The sequence below is a fragment of the Budorcas taxicolor genome, chromosome 16, assembly GCF_023091745.1.
Source record: "Budorcas taxicolor isolate Tak-1 chromosome 16, Takin1.1, whole genome shotgun sequence".
NCBI lineage: Eukaryota > Metazoa > Chordata > Mammalia > Artiodactyla > Bovidae > Budorcas > Budorcas taxicolor.
Window position 1 is genome coordinate 47,979,201 of NC_068925.1, and position 20,639 is coordinate 47,999,839.

General features: G+C 61.2%; 2 protein-coding genes across 2 annotated transcripts; one reads left to right on the forward strand and one right to left on the reverse strand.

Moving 5' to 3' along the window:
* The first annotated feature begins 2,343 nt into the window (after positions 1 to 2,343).
* GPR153 (G protein-coupled receptor 153) lies at positions 2,344 to 13,605 on the forward strand. Its single transcript, XM_052653880.1, has 6 exons — positions 2,344 to 2,360; positions 6,439 to 6,905; positions 7,216 to 7,645; positions 9,579 to 9,771; positions 10,352 to 10,539; positions 11,005 to 13,605. Exons 2-6 carry the CDS (start codon positions 6,550 to 6,552, stop codon positions 11,668 to 11,670), a joined length of 1,833 nt encoding a protein of 610 aa, XP_052509840.1. The 5' UTR covers positions 2,344 to 2,360; positions 6,439 to 6,549; the 3' UTR covers positions 11,671 to 13,605.
* Positions 13,606 to 15,537: 1,932 nt separating this feature from the next.
* On the reverse strand, positions 15,538 to 16,784 carry HES3 (hes family bHLH transcription factor 3). The gene is made up of 4 exons (XM_052653556.1): positions 16,725 to 16,784; positions 16,533 to 16,628; positions 16,346 to 16,427; positions 15,538 to 15,911 (listed from the first exon to the last, which is right to left on the reverse strand). Exons 1-4 carry the CDS (start codon positions 16,782 to 16,784, stop codon positions 15,538 to 15,540), a joined length of 612 nt encoding a protein of 203 aa, XP_052509516.1.
* Positions 16,785 to 20,639: the final 3,855 nt, after the last annotated feature.

The window sequence follows — 20,639 nt, forward strand, 5'->3', positions numbered from 1 at the left end:
GAGGCCACTTCAGGGGCCAGGTCCTCACCCACAGCTGAGGAAGTCCCCTCCAACAGCACAGTCATCGCTGCCTGTGAGAATGATCCTGACCCAGGCTCATCCCCGAAGCCTGGAAATGAGACTGGCCGTCAACGGCGCAGCCTCACACAGGGCTCCCTTGGGCCCAGGAGAGAGAACACAGCTCCAGATGTGCAGAAACGCCCGCCAAGACCTTCAGAATCTGTCTCGGCCCCAGTCCCGGCTGACGGATTTGTTTCCTGCCTGGGAGCATCAGGAGGGAACACCCACAAGAGGCCACAGCAACCCAGCCCCTGGGAGTCTGCCTCAGCCTCCCCAGCTCCACACACACCCTCCCATGCCAGCTTCCTGGGTGCCCAAGGCAGGGAGGGAGGAGGAAGCGGCCTGCCTGGCAGGGCAAGCAAGACCGTCCTGTGCAGGCCAGCCAAACCTTGCCCTGAGAAACCATAGTCGGCCGTGCCAGGCCCCAAGTACCCCAGTCCTGGGGTTCTTCAAGGCAGCCCTGGGAAGCTCATCTCCCATGTGCCCCCAGAGCCAGTTGGGGCAGGGGTACTAGTCCAGGTAGCCGTGGTGAGCTGTGGAGGTGCACTTGGGGCCACAGGCATGGGGCATGCTGCCCTCTGCCAACTGGGCAGCAGCCGGGCCCAAGGCTCTGGATGGCTAGATAGCCTTAGAAATGCCACACCTGACTACCAGCTACCCTGTGTCAGCCTCCTGCTGCTGCTGGTCTGTTTACAACCAGGACCACATGGGCAGGGAGCTGGCCTGTCCACGGAGAGCTCACAGGGGCCCTGCAGGGAGCACACGGCCCAGGAATCACACTCACCAACTCCATTTCATTGTGAAACGGTGCTATTCAGACAGCTTTAATGTGTCTCACAAGACTGACCCTATGGCTCCCTCTGGGTCCCCTAAAAGCTGCTGCTCACTCTCCAGCTGTCTCCAGGTGTGGAGCTGGTGTAGGCGGGTACAGGAGCCAGGCTATGGGGTGGTGCAGCCAGCACTCACTGCGTTTGGTTGACTCTGGTCCTGGGCAGATGCCTACCTTCCTCTGGGCACAGGGCTTCCCGCTCATGGATGCCTCTCAGATGTGTGGCAGGACAATGCCTTGAGGCCCACGAGTGACTCTGGAAGGCTTTTGTCCAGGATGCATGTGGTCACTGGCTTCCTAGAAGAGGCAGGCAGGGTCCTCTGGCTGGAGGGGAAGCCAGATGCCAAGATGCCAGCGGCCACTCTCCCTTGTGACTTGGGTCTCCAGAGACCCCCATTGAGGCGACTACTGGGTTTCCCCACCTAGCCTAGCAGTGACAGCCTCTGCCCCAGCTAGCTAAGTGTAGGGCAGGCTCCCGATGGTGGGAGGAGAGGGCCAGGGACTCCGACTCGCCCATCCCGCCTCCTCCCAGCTGAGTGGCCTGGTCTCAGCTTCACAGAGAACATTTCTGAGCCCATGGGAGGAGAGGTAACCACTGGCAGCCCTTCACACGATCCCTTATTCCCATGGTGGACCCCCCTCCCCGCCACCCCCGCCCCCAACCCCGCGCTGGGCCGAAGCTACGTCTGAATCCTTAGCTGACCCAAACTCACTTCTCCCTGCCCGGACTCCCCGCATGAACAACTTCCTAATTTCTGGAGGCAGTTAGTCCTCAGGTCCCCACAAGTACTCTCCATGCCCCGTCCCTATAGTTCACCTTAGACACGGCTTTCTTTGAGAAGGCATCCCTGAGCATTCTACTCCCGGCCCTAGGTTCCCACTGTCCATTCCTGCCCCAGGCCCCCAGGCGGTTTGCAGGCCGTGTCCTGCGTCCAGAGTGTGAACAGACCCAAGACGACAGCAAGAAGCCAAGCTTGCCCATGCTTCGCGGGAGGCGCCGCTCTCCCTAGGGGGCTTCGGCCCGGAGGCGCGCATGCGGAGGGCGCGCCCCCGCCAGTGCGAGACTGAGGACCCAGAGACGCGCGGACAGACAGACAGACTCAGCGGGCAGCGCCTTCGAGAGGCGGGGGCGGGGCGGTCCGAGGGGCGGTGCGGAGGCGCCCGCAGAGGCATGCGCCCTGCTCCGCCCCCCGCCCCCGGCCGCCGGGGCGCAGCCAGCCGAGCGGCGGGATTCGAGCGCTGCCGCGGTGGCGGCGGCTCCAGGGGAGAGAGGGAGGGGCGGCGGGGTCGAGTTGAGCGGAACGCGCCGGCCACGGGCGGCCGCCGCCAGGATGCCCCGGACCGCGGGGCGCTCCGCTGCCGGCCGCCCTCGCGGTCCCCGGCGGCCCGCGCTAGGCCAGGGGGCGCGGGAGCCGCAGCCGGAGCCGGAGGCGGGAGCAGCGAACTGGAGCCTCGGGCGCCCGAATGCAGGGTAAGCGCCGCCGCCCTGGCCCGGAGGCGGTCGGGCAGGCGACCCCAGGCGAGGGGACTTCGGGCGGGGAGGGGCTGTCCGCGGTCTGTCGGTCACAGGGCCTGTCCGATGGCTGCGGGCTCCGCTTAGGTCTGCGCACCCCGCCCCCCACCCAACTTGGGGACCTTCTGGGTAACTTCCCCGGGGTCGGCCGCTTCCTCTGGGCCTGGAAGCGCCGCCCTGGGGGACTTGCCTGCAGGGGGCGGGGATGGCCGATCTGAGGGTCCCGGGCCCACCCTGTCCAGCGAAGCTCGGGGGGCGTCCAGGACCGCAGTCCGTCGGCGTTCGGCTCTCGGCCGCCGCTCGGACGCGCCCTCGGGGCTAGGCAGCGCCGGGGGCCCCGCTGGGGCCGGACCGAGCGCCAGGTCGGGCGGGGTATCGGAGGACAGAGGAGCGGGGACCGCGGCGGTGGGGGTGCGGGCGTGGCGGGCGGGGGGCGTGTTGGAGATGTGAAGGTTCCTCGCCGAGAGCTCCGCTCTGGGCGGCGGCCGAGCGGGGCCCTGCGGGACCGATGGGCAGCAGCGTGGGCGGAGAGCAGCCTTGGGGCGGCAGCCGAGCCCGGGAATCCTTTCAAGTTCTGGGTTCTCTTTGTTGCGCAATAGAGCCCTGGGGCCATGCGGCCTCATTGGCCCGCGGCCGTGACGTCACGTCGGGGCCCCGCCCGCAGACCCTGCGGAGGGAGTCCGGTGGGTCCCAGGCCCGCCACACCTGCAGCCTGCCCAGCGATGTCCTAAGGGGAGGGGACATCAGGGAGCGGCTCAGGGATGCAAGGGAGGGAGAAGTCCGGTCCTGGAATGCTGCGGAGACTGATGCGGTTGGGGTCTGGCCCTTGTGTCCCCTGCTCCCTGTGAATGAGCAGGTGTCACCAATCTGAAGGAAGAGGGTCTCCTAGTTTCTGCAGAGCCAGCTGCCTCTCACTCTGCATTTGGAGACCGAGCTTCCACTCCCCAGCCCATCCCGGAGATATTCCTTCCCCATCCTAGGACCACCAACCACCTCAGGAGTCCACAGAGTCCATGCTTCCTCCCCAGTGTTGCCCTGGACTCTGAGCCTCACTGTTCCTGTCTGTATTGCGGGGATAGTAGGACCCATCTTGCCTGGGTCAGAGGCTCAGAAAGACAACCTTAGCTCAAGGAACAAAAAAAAGCCGAGTATCCAAGCATTTTAATGTTTAAGAAGTCAGGGTTTTGATGTCAGACAGAGTTTGGATCCTGGCTCAGGCACATAGGAACTTGGGCAAATGGTTTTACCTCTGCTTAACCATCTTTAAAAAATATATACATTTATTTGTTTGTTTGGCTGTACTGGGTCTTAGTTACAGATCTAGTTCCCTGACCTGCAGGGATTGGGGACCCCTGCATTTGAAACTCAGAGTCTTAGCCACTGGACTACCAGGGGTGATGGAAGTCCCTCAGACAAGATCACTGAGTGTGTGAATTGAGAGGAGGGTGCCTGCTTGAAGGATGAATGTCCCCTGTAGGGCACATTCTCCTGCCCACACACCTGGGACCCTTCCCTGAAGTGAGACACTGTTAGGCGACTCAGAAGAACTGGCACCATGAACGGTGGTGCTAGTGGCAGCCCGTGGCATCTTCCCCACCATTCTGCACCAGTAATCAACAGGTGGGCAGCGTGAGCTGGGCTGGGCCCAGGGTCCCAGGAGTCAGACAGCCTGCTTGGGCACCTGAGGAAATGCCTCCCAGTTTGATAGCCACAGAAGCCCAAAGCAAGTAGAAATAGACGTCAGCCCACCAGGTGCATGGTGAACCCGGTTTTCTGTTTGATAACATAAACCTCTGACCCACAGCAGCATGTGTACTATGCCCATTCTGGACTGAGAGTAGGCTGCCATACCCCATGAAGGTACCCATTAGGGTAGCCCTGGGGCCTCATTACCCCCAAAGCTGGATTGTCCCAGGTTTCGGTTGGGGTTACCTCGTGTCTGCCTGCAGGTCTGAGGCTCAAATACACCTCTGAGCTCAATGTCTTGGACCTTAAGAGATGCCATAGCTCAGAGAGCAGGGAGGCCTTTAGTACACACATCTACACAGCAAGCATTTATTGAGCACTTTCTGTGTGCCTAGCTCCATTCTAAGCACTTTCTGTGGCGTAACTTCCTGGCTACCCACATGCTTCTCCGGACAGATACCCTCATGTCCAGTTATAGATGAGAAACCTGACACCCAGCTAAATCATGTAACTGGCTGGGGAGCTGGAGTTGGAGTCTTAACAGCTCTTTACCCCACATCAATGGCATCTGTATGCTGAGGTCAAGGAGGCTTGCTGGACACCTGAACAACTGCTGGAGGGTCTAGTGGGGCCACCTCTCCTCCGGTGCTGGGTCTGGGGTGAGGAAGGGACAGCAGGTGTATAAGTAGAAGCCTAATGTTTGGGAAGGAAGTTGTCTGGCTCCAGAAGTCCCCCAGCCCCCCTCAAGGCCATTAGTGGGCACTGGTGTGGTCCGGAATAGACTCTCATCTGGGTCAGGGGCCCAGGCATGCCCGTAGCAAGGGCACAGAAATGAATGAGACTCATAGGACTCAGAGATCCTTTGGTGTCCACCGGGGTCAAGGCCACACTCTGTACAGCACAAGCAGGGGTGCCCAGCAGTGGGCCAGGAAGTGTTGTTTCCCCTGTCCTGAGCACTAGGGGCCTGCAATGGCCTGTCCACACCAAGCTGGGAACAGTCCCTGGGAGATCGTGGGGCTGTGTCTGGTTCAGTGGTACCCATAAGTGTTGAAAGTATTAGTCCCTCAGTCATGTCCAACTCTCTGTGACCCTATGAACTGTAGCCTGCCAGGTTCCTCTGCCCATGGGATTCTCCAGGCAATAATACTGGAGTGGGTAGCCATTCCCTTCTCCAGGGTATCTTCCCTGTTGGGGACAAGAGAATTGCAGCCACTGAGATTAAACAGGCTAGAGAGTGAGAAGGCCCCAGTGCAGGCAGTACACAGGAGGCCTGCACTTAGCACTGTGCTTCTCCCCACACTGCCTGCTCCGGGCTGTGGCCAGAGTGGCCTGCTATGGGGGTCCTCATATTGGAGGACCGGCCACTGTTCTGTGCAGGGAGATGCCAGGCCGGAAGGGGGCATCACCGTTTTGCTCTCTGGTAGGATGGGGGAGCTCCCAACACGTGCCTCCTGCCTGGGTCCTGTGTCCCTGGTTCCTACCCACAGGCTGTCCTTGGGGCCAAGTTCTGGTCCCTGACCAGCTATAGTCCCATGTTACTCAAGGTGTCCGGAGCACCCACTGTGTTTGTGACCTGGCCTGCCCTGGGCTTTAGAGATGAGGCATCTGTGCACCCAGCTGCCCCCTGGAGGAAGCATCGTCATCCTCATTTCCAAGGACATGAGTGAGGTTTTGTGGGGCCACACAGCTAGTGTGCTGGAGCTTGATGGGACTCCCAGCCTGGGGTTCTGCCAGAACCTTCCAGGTGTGCCCGGCCATGGAAGGCCTGCTGGGGGCTGACCCAGGAAAAGCAGGCCATGCTTTCCCAGAGTGGGCAGGAAACTGGTTCCCAGATCACCCCTTCCTCACAGATTCAGGGGGCTCATCCTCCAGGCCTGTCCTCATTGGCCAAATGAAGTGGGACGGATGAAGCTGAGGGCCCCCATCGTGCACTGGGGCAGCGTCATGTGGGCTGCATGTGGATCTGGGAAGTGTGAAGATGAGAGGGCTGGTCCTGGGACAATACCAGAAATGCCTGTGGCACAGGGCCCACCTGGGCCTGGCCTGGCAGCTTCCCTGAGGATGCACACAGCCTGGAAGCAAGCCTAGATGCCGCACCTTGACCAGGAGTAGATGGAACTGAGGGGATGTGCATTGACTGAGCACCACTGTATACACCCCCCAGGAGCCAGGAGGCTTCAGAGAGGAGAGAGGAAGGCAAAGCAGCCCCACCCAAGCCAGGACCAGACAGATAATGGAGCATCAGGGGACCCCTCTGTCTCCCACTCCCAGGAGCCCCAAGAGCTCTGCTGATGCAGCCAAGGGAGGGTCACTGAGTGCCCTGTGTTGCCCCTGCTCCCTCCCCCCGCAGATGCTCGTGGTCCCTGGTGTCCCTGGGCCGGCACATGTGAGGACTGTTGCGCTAAGCTGAGGCCCAGCTTGAGGAGGATGTCCCAGCCGCCGGCCAGCTCCCGTCTGCACCATGAGTGATGAGAGGCGGCTGCCTGGCAGTGCAGTGGGCTGGCTGGCATGCGGAGGCCTCTCGCTGCTGGCCAATGCCTGGGGCATCCTCAGCGTGGGGGCCAAGCAGAAGAAGTGGAAGCCCCTAGAGTTCCTGCTGTGCACGCTGGCGGCTACCCACATGCTCAACGTGGCCGTGCCCATCGCCACCTATGCTGTGGTGCAGCTGCGGCGCCAGCGTCCCGACTACGAGTGGAACGAGGGCCTCTGCAAGGTCTTCGTGTCCACCTTCTACACCCTCACCCTGGCCACCTGCTTCTCCGTCACCTCCCTCTCCTACCACCGCATGTGGATGGTCCGCTGGCCTGTCAACTACCGGTGAGTTCTTGGGCGGGTACCTGTGTGCACACAAACATCCTAGGCAGGGACATGTGCCTGAGCACACAGCGGCCTCAGTGTGGGGACAGGGCCCCATGCGAGGTGCTGCATCTGTGTTGCACTGAGGGCTACAGGGGTGCGTGCATGTAGGTGTGTGTGGGTGTGCAGGCACCCAGTACAGAAGTGCTTGGGGAAAGGGACGTGTGACAATGTACTTGGGGACCAGGGTAGTCGAGGACCCTCAGGGCTTGGGGAGAGACCCTGTGAGTGATGCCAGGTCCCTCTCTGTCTTGTCCCTGCCCTGTGCCAGGCTGAGCAACGCCAAGAAGCAGGCAGTCCACACAGTCATGGGCATCTGGATGGTGTCCTTCATCCTGTCGGCCCTGCCTGCCGTCGGCTGGCACGACACGAGTGAGCGCTTCTATACCCACGGCTGCCGCTTCATCGTGGCTGAGATCGGCCTGGGCTTCGGTGTCTGCTTCCTGCTGCTGGTGGGCGGCAGTGTGGCCATGGGTGCGGTCTGCACGGCCATTGCCCTCTTCCAGACACTGGCGGTGCAGGTGGGGCGCCGGGCGGACCGCCACGCCTTCACTGTGCCCACTATCGTGGTGGAGGATGCGCAAGGCAAGCGCCGCTCCTCCATCGACGGCTCCGAGCCTGCCAGGACCTCGCTGCAGATCACTGGCCTGGTGGCCACCATCGTGGTCATCTATGACTGCCTCATGGGCTTCCCCGTGCTGGTGGGTGAGCCTGGCAGGTGGTAGGAGCCTGGCGGGGGGACATGGGCTCTGGGACAGACTAGGGCTGGGTGTGCTCCAGGCATTAGCGGTTGAATCTTCCTCACACTGATCCTTTCAGGAGGCAGCATCATCACCCCTACTTTATAAGTTAGGAAACCAAAGTTCAGAGAGGTCAAGTGACCAATATATAGTCAGGGCAGCTGTGGTGGGAACTGAGCCCACGTCAGGTGGCTGCAGAGACCAGGGTCTTTCATCACACTGCAGGAGACATTCTACCCCTGATCTGGGTGAGGTCCACTTGATACAGAGGCTATGGAAGGTGGGGTCACAGGCTTCCTCTTGGACCCAGGTCCCAGGGTGGACAGAGGGGGGATGTGGTGTAGCAGAATTGGCTTTGGTCCTGAATTGGGAGGCAGGGCAGGCCTTGAATGTGTGCTGGAAAGGTGGACTTGATCCCAGCAGCCGAATAAGCTTTCAGGTGGCACTAGTGGTAAAGAACCCGCCTGCCAATGTGGGAGACATAAGAGATATGGGTTTGATCCCTGGATCGAAAAGATCCCCTGGAGAAGGGCATTTCAACCTGCTCCAGTATTCTTGCCTAGAGAACCCCATGGACACAGGAGCCTGGCGGGTTACGGTCCATGGGGTCACAAAGAGTTGGACACACTGAAGCAACTTAGCATGCACGCACCAGCAGCTGAGGAAGATCAAGGTGAGGGCTGGTCTGAAGACACTGCCAGGTAGGGTCCAAGGCCCACGAAGGCTGCCTGGGCTCCTGTCTATGAGGCTGTGCCCAGGCCTAGCCCAAGAATGATGTCTGGACTCAGTAGCCGAGCCCTCCCACCCATAAGGTTCCAGCCCAGCCCCTGGAGGGTCTAGAGGTGGACAGGGACTGGTGGAGGGGCAAGGACCCAAGAGAGGCTTCATCCTAGCAGCTGAGCAGGACATCACTGCAGAACCCCAGCCTCAGCAGGTGACAGGTGGGGTGGCAGCTTCATAGGCAGGGTGTAGCCCCACCCTTAACGGGTCTGTTACCCCTTGGGTGGAGACCTCCTGTGTGCAGTGGGGCCCTTTGCTGGTAGAGGGAAGGCACATGTGTGAAATTGCAGAGCCAGATGGGAATAGCAGTGGGAGGAGGGCCCCCCAGCTTCTCTTCAGCAGGGGATAGATGGGAGTACTGTTTACGGAACCCACATGATGCTGCAGGCCTGGTGCAATGTCTGGAAACTTTCCCTCAAGATGTTCTCGGCCCATTTCACAGATGAAGAAACTGGGCCCCGGAGAGGTTTAGCATCATTCTGAAGGTCACACAGCTCGTGTGGAAGAAATGTATGTCTGCATCATGCCCACTTCAGCTCTGAAAGGGGAACAGTTCAGTGTCATTCCAAGTGGAGGAATGAACTCCCCTGGGAGCAGAGGAATGAGGGGCCCCTGGGCCATGACCCAAAAGCCACCGAATTAGACCCTCTGATCCTCAGAAACTGCTTTGATTCCCCACTTGGGTCTGAGGTCGACCTCCAGAGTAGAGGCAGGGCCAAGGAGATCACGAGCCAGGGAGCAGGGAGGATGGTAGAAAGGCCCTGAACCGAGAGAGTGGAGACCTGGCTCTCAAAAATGGGTTGGTAATCCTGGCTCCCCATCCTCGGGCGGTCACGGATGAAATGAGGGAGGCTGTACCCACTGCTTCCCGGTGCACACAGTCTGGTGACCGTCCATCTTGGCAGCGAGCAGCTGTCGGTGGGCGGGCATGGACTTATCCCTTCACACTCTGGCCCTTTCCTGCCCAAGAGCCCAGAGTTCTGTCACCTCCTCTGCCTCCTTCTCTGGCAGGTGGGCAGTCAGACCTGCCCTGCATATGGGAGAACTGAGGCTGGGAGGGGAAGCGGGGTGATGGGGGTCCTGCCGGGTGCCAGGCCGACCCCTGTGCCCACAGGTGGTGAGCTTCAGCAGCCTACGGGCAGACGCCTCGGCGCCCTGGATGGCATTGTGTGTGCTGTGGTGCTCGGTGACCCAGGCCCTGCTGCTGCCCGTCTTCCTCTGGGCTTGTGACCGCTACCGCGCTGATCTCAAGGCTGTCTGGGAGAAGTGTGTGGCCCTCATGGCCAATGATGAGGATTCGGATGATGGTGAGGATGGCCCCATGGAGAGTAGCGCCTGGGGGAGATCAGTGGGGTCAGTGGGAAGACAGGTTTCAGATCCCACTGATTTACCCCAGAAGTGCTTGAACCCCTAAGGGACCCAGTGTCCCATGGAGCATTCTCCTGTCTGGCTTGCCCCTCTATCAGGGTTTCAGTTAATCAGATGTTCGGTTAACAGATTGGCTGTGGACTGCAGCCTGAATTTCCTGGAGTCTCTGACTTTAGGGGTCCTGGTGAGCTGCCCCCAGGGGCTCCTGAGGACCCAGTCCTGTCTCTCCCCAGCAGTAACAGTGTGAACCTGGGCTGAGCCCCTGCCACCTTCCAGCCAGTGTCAACTCCTTGTGTCTATTTAGTTCCCGTCCCCATAAAGGAAACTGGCTCAGGGTCTGTGACTTTTCCAGCCCCTCAACTAAAAGGGGGCAGAGTCAGGATTTGAACGGAGCACCCCACCCTCCTCCTTTTCTGCTAACTGGCCCACCAGCCCTGCGTGTGTCTCTGGGTGTCCCTGGGGTTCATTCCTGAAGTCCCCCAAGTTTCCATGGCCCTAAACTTCTGCCCTGCCCTGCAGATACCAGCCTGGAACGTGATGTCCCCCCAGACCTAGTGCTGGAGCGCTCCCTGGATTACAGCTATGGGGGCGACTTTGTGGCCCTGGAGAGGATGGCCAAGTATGAGCTCTCTGCCCTGGAGGAGGGGGGCCTGCCCCAGTTCTACCCTCTGCGGCCCTTGCAGGAGGACAAGATGCAGTACCTGCAGGTAGAGACGGGCAGGGCTGGAGACGCGCAATATGCATGTGGGGGATACCCTGACCTCTCCAAGGCCTTTCCTCTCTGAGTAGGAGCCAATCTTGTGTCTGCCCTGTCTCCCAGGGTTGCCTTTCACCTCCCAAGATGGGCTGGCCCCAGGTCACAGAGCCCATGGGGGGCACCCCAGCCCCTGTGCCCCAGTTCCCTTGTGCACTAGGAGGGTGCTCAGCCTGGCACCTATGTTATTCCCTTGGGGCTTAGCACCCTACTCAAGGGGACTTCTTCCCAGTTGACCCAAGCTACAGATGACAACACTGAGATTTGGAGAGATCGTCAGTTGCTCCAAATTGCACAGCTTCAAACCAGGGGCCCCTGGCTTGGTGACCCCTGACTCCAGGCCACCCTGCCCGGTGAGGGGAGGCTAGGTCCCCATTTTCCAGGAGGGTAGCGGGAGTTAACCCCGCGATCCTCACAGGTCCCACCTACGCGACGCTTCTCTCACGACGACGCAGACGTGTGGGCTGCCGTCCCGCTGCCCACGTTCCTGCCACGCTGGGGCTCCGGCGAGGACCTAGCCGCCCTGGTGATGCCAGGCGGGCCCGACCGGCGTCGCGGCAGCCTGCTGGCCTTCGCAGAGGACGCGCCCCCCTTCCGCCCGCGACGTCGCTCGGCCGAGAGCCTGCTGTCTCTGAGGCCCCCGGCCTTGGATGACGGCCCGCGCCGCGCCCCTGGCTCGCCCCCAAGCAGCCCGCGCCGCCGCCCCGGGCCTGGCGTCCGCTGCGCCTCGGCCTCGCTGCTGCCCGACGCCTTCGCGCTGACCGCCTTCGAGCGAGAGCCGCAGGCCCTACGACGCCAGCCCGGCCCGCCAGGGTCCTTCCCCGCCTGCGCCCCTGCCCCCGACCGCGCCCAGCCCGGTGGGGACGTGGCGCCCCCTGGCGGCGGCGCGCAGAGGAGCCCCGGGCCGCTCCCGGCTGCACACACGCATCCCGGGACCCTGCGGACCGGCCTGAGCGCATCGTGGGGCGAGCCTGGGGGTCTGCGTGCGGCGGGCGCGGGCAGCACCAGCAGCTTCTTGAGCTCGCCCTCGGAGTCGTCAGGCTACGTCACACTGCACTCGGACTCACTGGGTTCTGCGTCCTAGGACCCTCTGGCGCCTCCCCAAGTCACCAGGCGGGCTGGGCCGCCTACGGGGCCAAAGCACCAAAGATGCCACCCTAGCCCGGGCTGGGCTTGCGGCATGCTGTCCGGACATGTGCCAGCCTTGACGGGGCGACCATTGCCTGGAGGGATGACGCCTGCCCTGGACAACCACCCTGGGTACGGACCAGCCTCTGGGCAGGGCACCTCCGGGGCAGAGTAAGGCTGGGGCCTGGGAAAAGGCGGGCTCCACACGGAAGCAACTGGGCTAGGGTGATGGTGGTGGTGGGTTGCCCAGAGAGGGACACCACCAGACAGAACAAAGCCCAGCCGTGCAGGAGCCACCAGACTCCATCTGGCTTTCCACTCTGCACTGTAATTGTCACACCTCAGGGGGTGGGGTACAGAGGGTCTCTAAGCACAGGGGTCTTCGGAGCCCAAACCAAGTTCTCTGAGCAGGTCTCCCTGCTGACCTGTTCTGCCTCGCTTTCCCCATCTGTGATGAGCAGGTGACCATGTTAACTCTCAGGACTGTTTGGACAGGTCTCCTGGTCTGTGTACCCTGGCCACGGAGTGGACAGGGAGGGAAAGTAGCATAGGATCCTTCAGGGTCCTCTGTGGGGGTCAGTCTTCAGTGGCCTGGTGTGGCCCGCAAGCCTGAGGCCTCCCCCGCTTAGTGTCCCTGGCCCCCTTGGGCACTCTCCCCAGCTAAGCTCAAGCACAACACTTGGACCATCACCAGTGCACCACGCGCACTTTGACCCCTATCAGCATCCCTTCCCTCATCACTCTGCCTTCATTGTCTGTGCCCAGCACATCAGCCACCTCTGGGACCGCCGCCATGAAGGTTGTGGGGTACATGGTGGAGAGAACTGAAGCAAAGCAGGAGTGGGCTTCCTTATCCCGGTGCCCATCCCCAACCTGTGCATGTCTGGCCAGAAAGGGATCTTGGCTTAGAGTCCTCCCAGGTTCTGGGTGTAAGGTCTGGTCCATGGTGAGTCTTCCTCCACCAGGAGTCAGGACTCTCTTGCTATCCATGCTAGGCACACCTCTTGCAGACCTGGGCTTGGCCATGGACCCCCAGGGAGTGTCTGCTGGGTTTTGCATGGAGGATGACCCTAGGCTCAGTCTAAGAAGAGGCCCAGGAATACCCGTGGACCTTGGGTTGTAGGGGCTGGGGTGTATGCAAAGGCAGTCCCATCCCATCCCCTGCCTCCATGCAGTGGCCCCTACCTGTGTAGGTCTGGAGTGGATTCCAGGGGCCTGCGAGGAGCTGGCCTACGCCCTCTTCCCTCCTGCTCTGCAATCTGGAATTGCAGCACTGTCTCTGCCCCTCTGGGGGCCGATCCGGCTTCCTCACCCTTCAGACAGTGTCCCAGCGCCAGAGGGACCTGGGGAGGACTACACAGCTCTGTCTCAGCTTCAGAGGCCCCTTCAGTCTCTGGCTGTGGGGTAACTTGGGGGGAGGAGCTGGCCACAGGTGAGTAAATCAGAATGTTCCAGTCAAGCCTCAGCCATGGGAGGCCTGCCTCGCCAACGCTGCTGTGCCTTTAAAGGTCGACATGTCATGTTGGGGCAGAGGTCACCAGTTAGCCACTGTCCCTCCCGACCCCCCCATCAGGCTGGCTGATTTGTCCACCTTGAGTTTTCACTCTGTGTATTTCATATCCAACGGCAATACTTGCAGGGTGGCGTGATCCCCTCAAGTCCCTCCAGGCCTGGATTTTACAAAATTAAAGAGGAGGGAGAACCCCAAGTGGAGGCCACCAGGGCCTGGGGCTCCCCTCTCTCACTTTGTCTAGCTTCCAGGCCTGTTTGCTGCCTTGAGCAGCTTGACCCTGGGTTCACCGGGGAGGGAGTTCTGTCTTCATACCACCACCCAGCCCAGAGCCAGGGATCCGTTTGTAGTTTTTTTGACAACTGAGCATTTCTCTTCTGTACAGACGCCAATAAAAACTTCCTATATAATTTGCACCAGGCAATCCCAGGCCAGTTTCATGGAAACCCCTCCCTAGAATCTAAGAGCACTGCTGGCCAGCTGCCCCTAAACGTCTCTCCCTCTGGGTCCTGAATTCCTCCTTCAGTGCGCCCTTCCTTTGGGTCGGACTTGACTTTTTCCTCTATGCAAATCCTGCAGGTGAGTCGGGCCAGGAGCAGCGGCCTGGTGGGCTCCAAAGCCCTGTGAGTGCAGGTGGCTGCGCCTGCCTAAGGATGGCTTCAGGGACCCCTAACCCCAGTGAGGCTGGTTCTGAGGGCGTTAGTTGCTCAGTCATGTCCGACTCTTTGCTACCCCATGGTCTGTCCAGGCAAGAATATTAAGAGTGGGTTGCCATTCCATTAGCTAGGGGATCTTCCCGAGCCAGGAATCGAATTCGGGTTTCCGGCTTCGCAGGCGGATTCTTTACCATCTGCGCCACTGGGAAAGCCAGGGGCACTGCGATTGGAGGCGTTCCTGGGGAGGCGGACTTATTGTGCCTGTTGACCCGCCCACCAACCCGGGCTGGGATTTGGAGGACGCGCCCCTGGGTCCGCGGTGTAAGGGCGCCACCTGGTGGCCCTCAGGATTAGTGCTCCAAAGCGGAGACCCAAGAGGCCGCCCCAGGACCACCACTGCGGGACCCCAGCCCCGGCTCCAGAGAGCCGGCTGGGTCAGGTAGGGGAACCGGGCCGCCTCTCTCCGCGGTCTGACCAGAACGGGTTTAGCACAGGGCAAGACACGGGCAATCCCAAAAGAAATGTTTTATACAAGGTTGATGTTTGTACTTCAAACAGATTCACCCAGTTTCATCATGGGAGAAATTAGAACCTTCATGGCCTCTTTATACCCATTCCACAGGTTCGCACTGTCTATTCTGAATTTCCAGATGGTGGGAGGAGGTGCCGCAATCTCCTCCTGATCTCAGCGCAGGATCCCTGTTCTCCACGCGTCCAGCCCGCTCTTCGAGGGCCGGGACTCCCGGGCTAGAGTCCCGGCATAGCAATGACTTCATTTTCGAACGCGTTAACCGTCGCACAGCGCTCCGAGGATTGTCAAGGATGGTGGGCTCCCTGGAGGCAGCGGTCCGAGGCCGAGACTCTGGGAGGCCGAGGTCTTTTCCGAGTGGGGATTAGTGAACTATACCCTGGGAGGAGCCAGAGTCTGCCCTAGCATATCTCCAGTTTGCAGGACGGTGCGCGGGGTCCCTACCAGGGGCCTCACGGAGCAGGGCTTCGGGTGGTGACGGTAGGCTGAGCACCTCACCGGGCGGGGCCTCTAAGGAGGGGGCTTTTGAGAGAACTGACTTAGGAGCGCGCGCCAGCGGGTGGGCCGCGCCTCGTGCGGAGGAGGTGGGAATCCGTGGAAGCCGAGTGGGTCTAGGGTGGGGGTGGGCTGGGGGCCCCTCGCTAGCGGGGCGGGGCCTGGCGCGCTTTGTGCCGGTGGGAACCGGGCGTCCCCGGCCCGCTGAATGGGCCGGGGCGGGGCAGCGATTCTCCTCGCTGCGAGGGGTCCGCTCTGGGCCGTTGCGGATGGCGACCTTCCCACCGCCGCGCGGCAGTGGGGCGGGGGAGAGGGCGGGCGGCCTGTCAAGGGCCCTGGGAAAGGGGCGCAGCCCGGGACACCCCCTCCCAGCCCCACTAGAGAGTGGAAGGAGCAGAAAGCGGGTCCAGCCTGAGTAGCTAGGACTGGGGAGAGGATGGGGTTATGCCTAGACACTCAGAACCTGGTCCATTCATAGCTTCGTGTATTTCCCCGAGTTAGCAGAGACGCGGCCCCCTCCCGGTCACCCCGTCCTGGGACCAGAACCGACTACTGGGGTCCCGACCGTTCAAAACAGTCTCTGCGTCCTCAGGCCAGACGAGGGTCCCCTTGAGTCCGAGGCCGCATCCAGCCTCACCAGGGTCGCCACAAGCGCAGCCCCGGCCCCGGGCTCTCCGCGAAGCGGCGAGAAGTCGATTGCGGCGCCGGGATGCTGGTGGAGGCGCCGGGGAGACCGCCAGAGAGCAGGCGCCGGGGTGGCGGGGACCGCGATCCGCCGGGGGCCGGAGCAGGGGCCCAAACTGGGGGCGCGCAGGGGCCGCGCCGCGCGGGCGCCTCGCGGCCGGGACTGGCGCTGTCCATGGTGCTGCCGCCCCCGCGCTCGTGCACCAGCGGGCCGTGCAGGCCGGCGCCGCCCTCCTCTCCGCGCCGCAGAAGCTGGCTAACGCCGGGCAGACAGCCGCGGAAGCCGGACGGGTACTCAGCTCCGCTGGGGACCGGCCAGAGCCCTAGGAGGAGGGCAGCGGACGAGAGAAATGTGGAAAGGAGGGGAGAATAAGGGAGGTGGAGGAGGAAAAGAGGGATGGAGAGAGGAGAGAGGAGAGAGAAAGGGAGGGGAGAAGTGTGGAGGGAGGGAAGAGGAGGGAGAGGAGGAAAGGAAGAGGAGGGAGAGGAGAGAGGGACGATTATGGGGGGGAGGGCGGGGAGGCCGAAACTCACCCCCTTCCCATGGGTCCAGACCTCCACTCACTCGGATTACAAGTCTGCAGCCAGCCAGGCTTTTGCTGCCTCCTCACTTGCAGCAATACCTCCTCCCTCAGCTGCCCTGAGCGGTTCTTTTCTGTTCATCTCTCCTTTATCTGGCCTTGTAGAATCCATGGCTCTGACCCCACAAGCCTCCCTCTCCAGCCCCTTGCCCTACCCTCCCAGGTCCTCCCTCTACCTTGCACCGAGTTCTGAAGGCTTTTCATGTACTTGACACTCAGCTCCAGTATGTCCGCCTTCTCCAACTTGCGTTTCCGAATCTGTGGATCCATGGAAAGGGCTCTTGGGACCGCAGCCTGGGTTCAAGCAAATGAGGCCGGGGATTATATCACCCCCCCCTACCTCCACCGTGTCCCCCGTCTCACCTGGTGCGAGTAGTGTTTCTCTAGCAATGATTTGAGCTGCTCCAGTGACACATTAATGCGTGCTCTTCGCTTCTTCTCCATCAACGGCTTGGAGACCTGTGGGTGAGCAGTAGTTACATGACCTGCAGAGCCTTGGTCCTCTCAGCGCCTTCTGTCCTACCCCTCACCCCTGCAACCCTCAGAACCCCAGACCTTGCGGAAGTTGCCAGTGGGGCTGCCAGAGCTGCCCTGGGTCTCAGGCTGTGTGCCCATGTTGTCCTAGCAGAGCCCTCTGGAGGCAGCACCACCTTTATAGGGAACCCTCGTTTACATGTGAATGAGGCGCTCCTGGACGAGTGGAACCCCGAGGGGGAGGAGTGAGAGGGGGACAAACAGGCAAGTTCCTCACTTCTCTCTGCCTGTTTTCTCCTCTTAGCCCAGGCCTCACCTCCAGTCTTTTGTTTATCCCTCTCATCCTCACCTCTTCCTGAGTCTGAGATTCCTTCCCATGCCCATGCTCTCCAAACCCTGTACCGTCCCAGTCTCCCTAGTTTCTGGGCCTCACCAACAAGCCCACTGGGGGAGGTCCATGAGCCCAGCTGGCTGCAGGCCCTGCTAATGATGGTGACTGAGCACCGGGCCTCCTCTGGCCTGATGAAGATACAGAAGCTGGGAGCGCCTGCCAGTGAGGCCTTTCTGCCGGCTTCATGCTCTGGCCACTGGCGACGCTGCATTAGTCTCCCTAATGTTGGGACAATACAGCGATTTTCTGCCTGTGGCCACTGAAAGCCCGGCCCGCGGGGGCCACGCAGCAACATGTGTCCCATTAAAGCGTGCAGCCCACCCTCGAGGCCACAGCCAGCCTCTTCGCTGGGACCTCGGGACTGGGAGAGGGACTGTGCTGGGGTGCAGACTGGGCTCAGGGGCCCTCTGGCCCCATTAGGACCTAAACCACTCTCCTCAAGCTGGGGAGGGGCAAGCTGCAGGCAGCCTCAGGCCAGGGCAGTCACAATAGCTTCTCCTACCTCCAGTCCTGAGTCTTCAGGCTGGACGATTCAGTCTGTGTTCCCTTACAGGAAAGGCCTGGGAATTTATTCCCCCCACCCCTGCCCCTTAGCCTTCTCAGGGTCCCAACAAGTGGGAGGTGGGGGTGGGGAAGACCACTGAGCCTCCAAGGAGCACATCACTGGAGGCCCAAGATGCCAACGCCTTCTTCATTATTCAGGCTGAAGACTCAAGGAGCTCAGAGGAGGAGGCCCTGTGCCAGCAGCAGCTAGGCGTTCCAGCAAGATTCCTGGGCAGTCCCTCCTCGGGCTTCAGGAACTGGACTACATTAGCTGCGAGGGACGGGAATTGTCCATTCCGGGGAGTCGCTGGGTTCAAACCTACACATCTCCCTTGACTGAGTTCTCTTGGCCTCAGTTCATGAACATGCAGCCCCCTACTGCTGCTTATGAGGGCGATGGGGAAGTCACAAGGACCCGAAAGTTCAGCACAGGAGCCCTGCTGCCGATGACTTTACAACCTGGCCTTTGCAGTGAGGGGGAGGGGAAATTGCTGGGTCCTTGGTGGGCCCCCAGCTCCCTAGAGCCGCGGCATCCTCTCTGATATCCACCCCCGCTTGGGGTATTGACCGGCCCTGCCCGGCAGCAGCGTTCCTAGGCGTCAAACAGCGTGGAGAATCGCGCCCCTCCCTCCTTTCAGTCAGAAGCTTGGTGACCGTGGCTCCAAAGTGTTCTTCCTCCCCAGCCGCAGGGCCCTTAGTTCAGATCGGGACCGGGCCAGGCCCCGGGCGGTCCGCGGGGCCGCGGCTGAACTGTGGGCGCTGGCACGCGCCGGGCAGCTTTGAAGCGCCGGGGCCGGCCAGGCCCGAGCGGCTTCCGCGCGCTCGCTCGGACGGGGGGTGGGGGGTGGGCGGAGGGGTGGCGGCGCGATACAAAGGCGCCTCGGGACGGGAGGCCCGGCTGGGCACAAAGGAGGCAGCCGAGTGTTAAGGGCATTGTGCTGGCCCCACAAAGCCTCCCCCGCGCCCGCCTCCTCGGGACCGAACCCCTGGCGCCCCGCTGCGCGCGGGCTTCCAGCTGCGGCACATCTGCACACAGGAGGGCGCGCGCCTCGCTCCGGCGGTCTCCCTCACCCCCACTCCCTGCACCGAGGTGGGCGCGCGCCTCGCCCCGGCGGTCCCCTCACCCCCGCCCCGCTCTCGAGGAGCGCGGGCAGCCGGGCAATTTGTCCTCTAATTACGAGCTCTCCCCATAAACCGCCGCCCGCGCCTTTCAGCAAACCAATGGCCCTCGGAGCAACAATCCCGGCCCGCAGCGGGGGAACCAGGCCCGTCCCCTCTCCAGAGTTAGGGCCGCAATAAAGGGGCCCACGAGACGCCCCCGCCTGCACCCAGGCATCCGCAGTTCCTAGAGCCAAACACTCCTCTAGAGCCCGTGCCTTAAGATCCTGGCCGCGCTGGGTGGGGCCGCTCACGTGGGTGGCTTAGTGTTTCTTAAGCGGTGGAAAATTGACCGCAAAATGCGCTAATTCGCAATGTTCTGCTCTGGCTGCGGGAGGCAAAGACGGCGGGGCGGCCCAGGCGGAATTCGAGTGGTCAAGCTCCGCCCGCGCAGGCCTAACGGGCCTCTACCTCCGCTGCCCCCTACCCTCACTTTCATTCCCCACCCCTACCCCAGCACTGCCCGCTGCGTCCCCTCCCCCTCAGGAGGTCCTCAGGCCGGCATCTTCCCACCTAGACTCACTCGCCTCCCTCATTTTCTGGGCTTGCCCCGGTCCTCACGCGGCTTCCTTGCCACCATCCTTGACTCCTTGCTTGCCCTAAGCTGGTTGAGGATCGCGCAGGACTCAAGACTGAAAGGAGATCTCTGTGCAAATTCTATCTTACCTTCCTCCCCAACAACTCCCCCCTCCCCCACCCCCGCCGTCTTTAGACTTTAGAGTGTTTTCAGCCACCCTTACCCTAGCCACACTTAACCCCTAATTCAGCCTCTGTCTTCTGGCAGCAGGCTCCCCCACAAAGTTAAAGGCAGCTTTTTGCATTTGGCAAGGTCACTGAGAAAGACAGGCGTCTCCACTGAGATGCTGCTCGGAGACCCAGGCTAGGGACCCGCAGGTGTGTTTGCAAGTTTTGTGTCTGGGCATCCTAGACACCCTCGGGCAGGCCAGGCTTCGAGGGCGCGCAGAGGCGGGGTAGGCGTTTTTTTCCAGGTAGAGGGAGAGGCAGGGGGTTCACTTCGTCACTTTGTTCCCTGAGAGCAAGCAGAACGAAGTGCCCTCGGGCTGCCAGCAAGGGCATAGACCAACTTAGAAACCGGACTTATGCAAGCCGGGATGTAGGCCACTGACTCCTTTTCCATCTTTAGCCTCTGGGGTTCCCAGGGGGCTTGGAAAAGAGCACAAGTCCAGGCAGAGCGCTGCGGAGATTGTGGAGTGGGGCAGAGGACACAGGCCTAAGTTGCTCATTCAGGAAAAATTCCGTCTATAGCCCAGGGGAGTGCTGGGGGGCTTCCAGGGCTACTCAATGCCAGTTGCTTCCTCAGGCTGGGGAATTTAAGGCCACAAGTGACCTGTGCCTTTGTCCTCCCTTCTTCCATTTGGTTTTACGACTTTGGCAAAAGAAAGAACATCACAGAACGATGCAGCCTCTCGAGGGCCCTGGGTGGGAACCCCTTCCTTCCTGCAGTCCCTAGGCATGTAAAGCTACCCTAACTGGTGGTGCTGTGGAGGCTGCCCCTGGTGTGGTGACTGGAGGGAGAAAAGTGCGTACCCCTCCCCCTCCCGCAATGCATTTCAAAATGGAATGAAGTGATGGCTCCATGTAATTAACTATTGAGACACAGCAAAAGCACCAAAATGACTCAGCCAATTGTCTCCAGATGGGGTTGGAGAGGCTGCAATTGTTTAACTCTCTTTAGCAGGGTTAGGACTCCGAATAGCTGGGCAGTGGAGGGCCCTCTGGGGCACAAAGGCTGAGACTCCGGTGAGTGCATCAGTACTGAACCCGGCTGGCCCAATGCGGAGAGAGTGAATTCCCGAAGACCCTCATTGTCCCAGGCCTTTGTGCTTCTCCCCAGCTGGCTCTAATCTTTAAATATTTACCCGGCCCCTTTGTGCCCATATGAC

Bases quoted from the DNA above. Each gene is read 5' to 3' on its own strand.
- GPR153 (XM_052653880.1), top strand. From the start codon at position 6,550: ATGAGTGATGAGAGGCGGCTGCCTGGCAGTGCAGTGGGCTGGCTGGCA. The intron at 7,646-9,578 runs GTGGGTGAGCCT...CTGTGCCCACAG, and splicing joins TCATGGGCTTCCCCGTGCTG to GTGGTGAGCTTCAGCAGCCT. The intron at 9,772-10,351 runs GTGAGGATGGCC...CCTGCCCTGCAG, and splicing joins TGATGAGGATTCGGATGATG to ATACCAGCCTGGAACGTGAT.
- HES3 (XM_052653556.1), bottom strand. From the start codon at position 16,784: ATGGGCACACAGCCTGAGACCCAGGGCAGCTCTGGCAGCCCCACTGGC. The intron at 16,629-16,724 runs GTCTGGGGTTCT...GCTCACCCACAG, and splicing joins CCACTGGCAACTTCCGCAAG to GTCTCCAAGCCGTTGATGGA. The intron at 15,912-16,345 runs GTAGAGGGAGGA...CCCTCCTCCTAG, and splicing joins CCTTCAGAACTCGGTGCAAG to GGCTCTGGCCGGTCCCCAGC.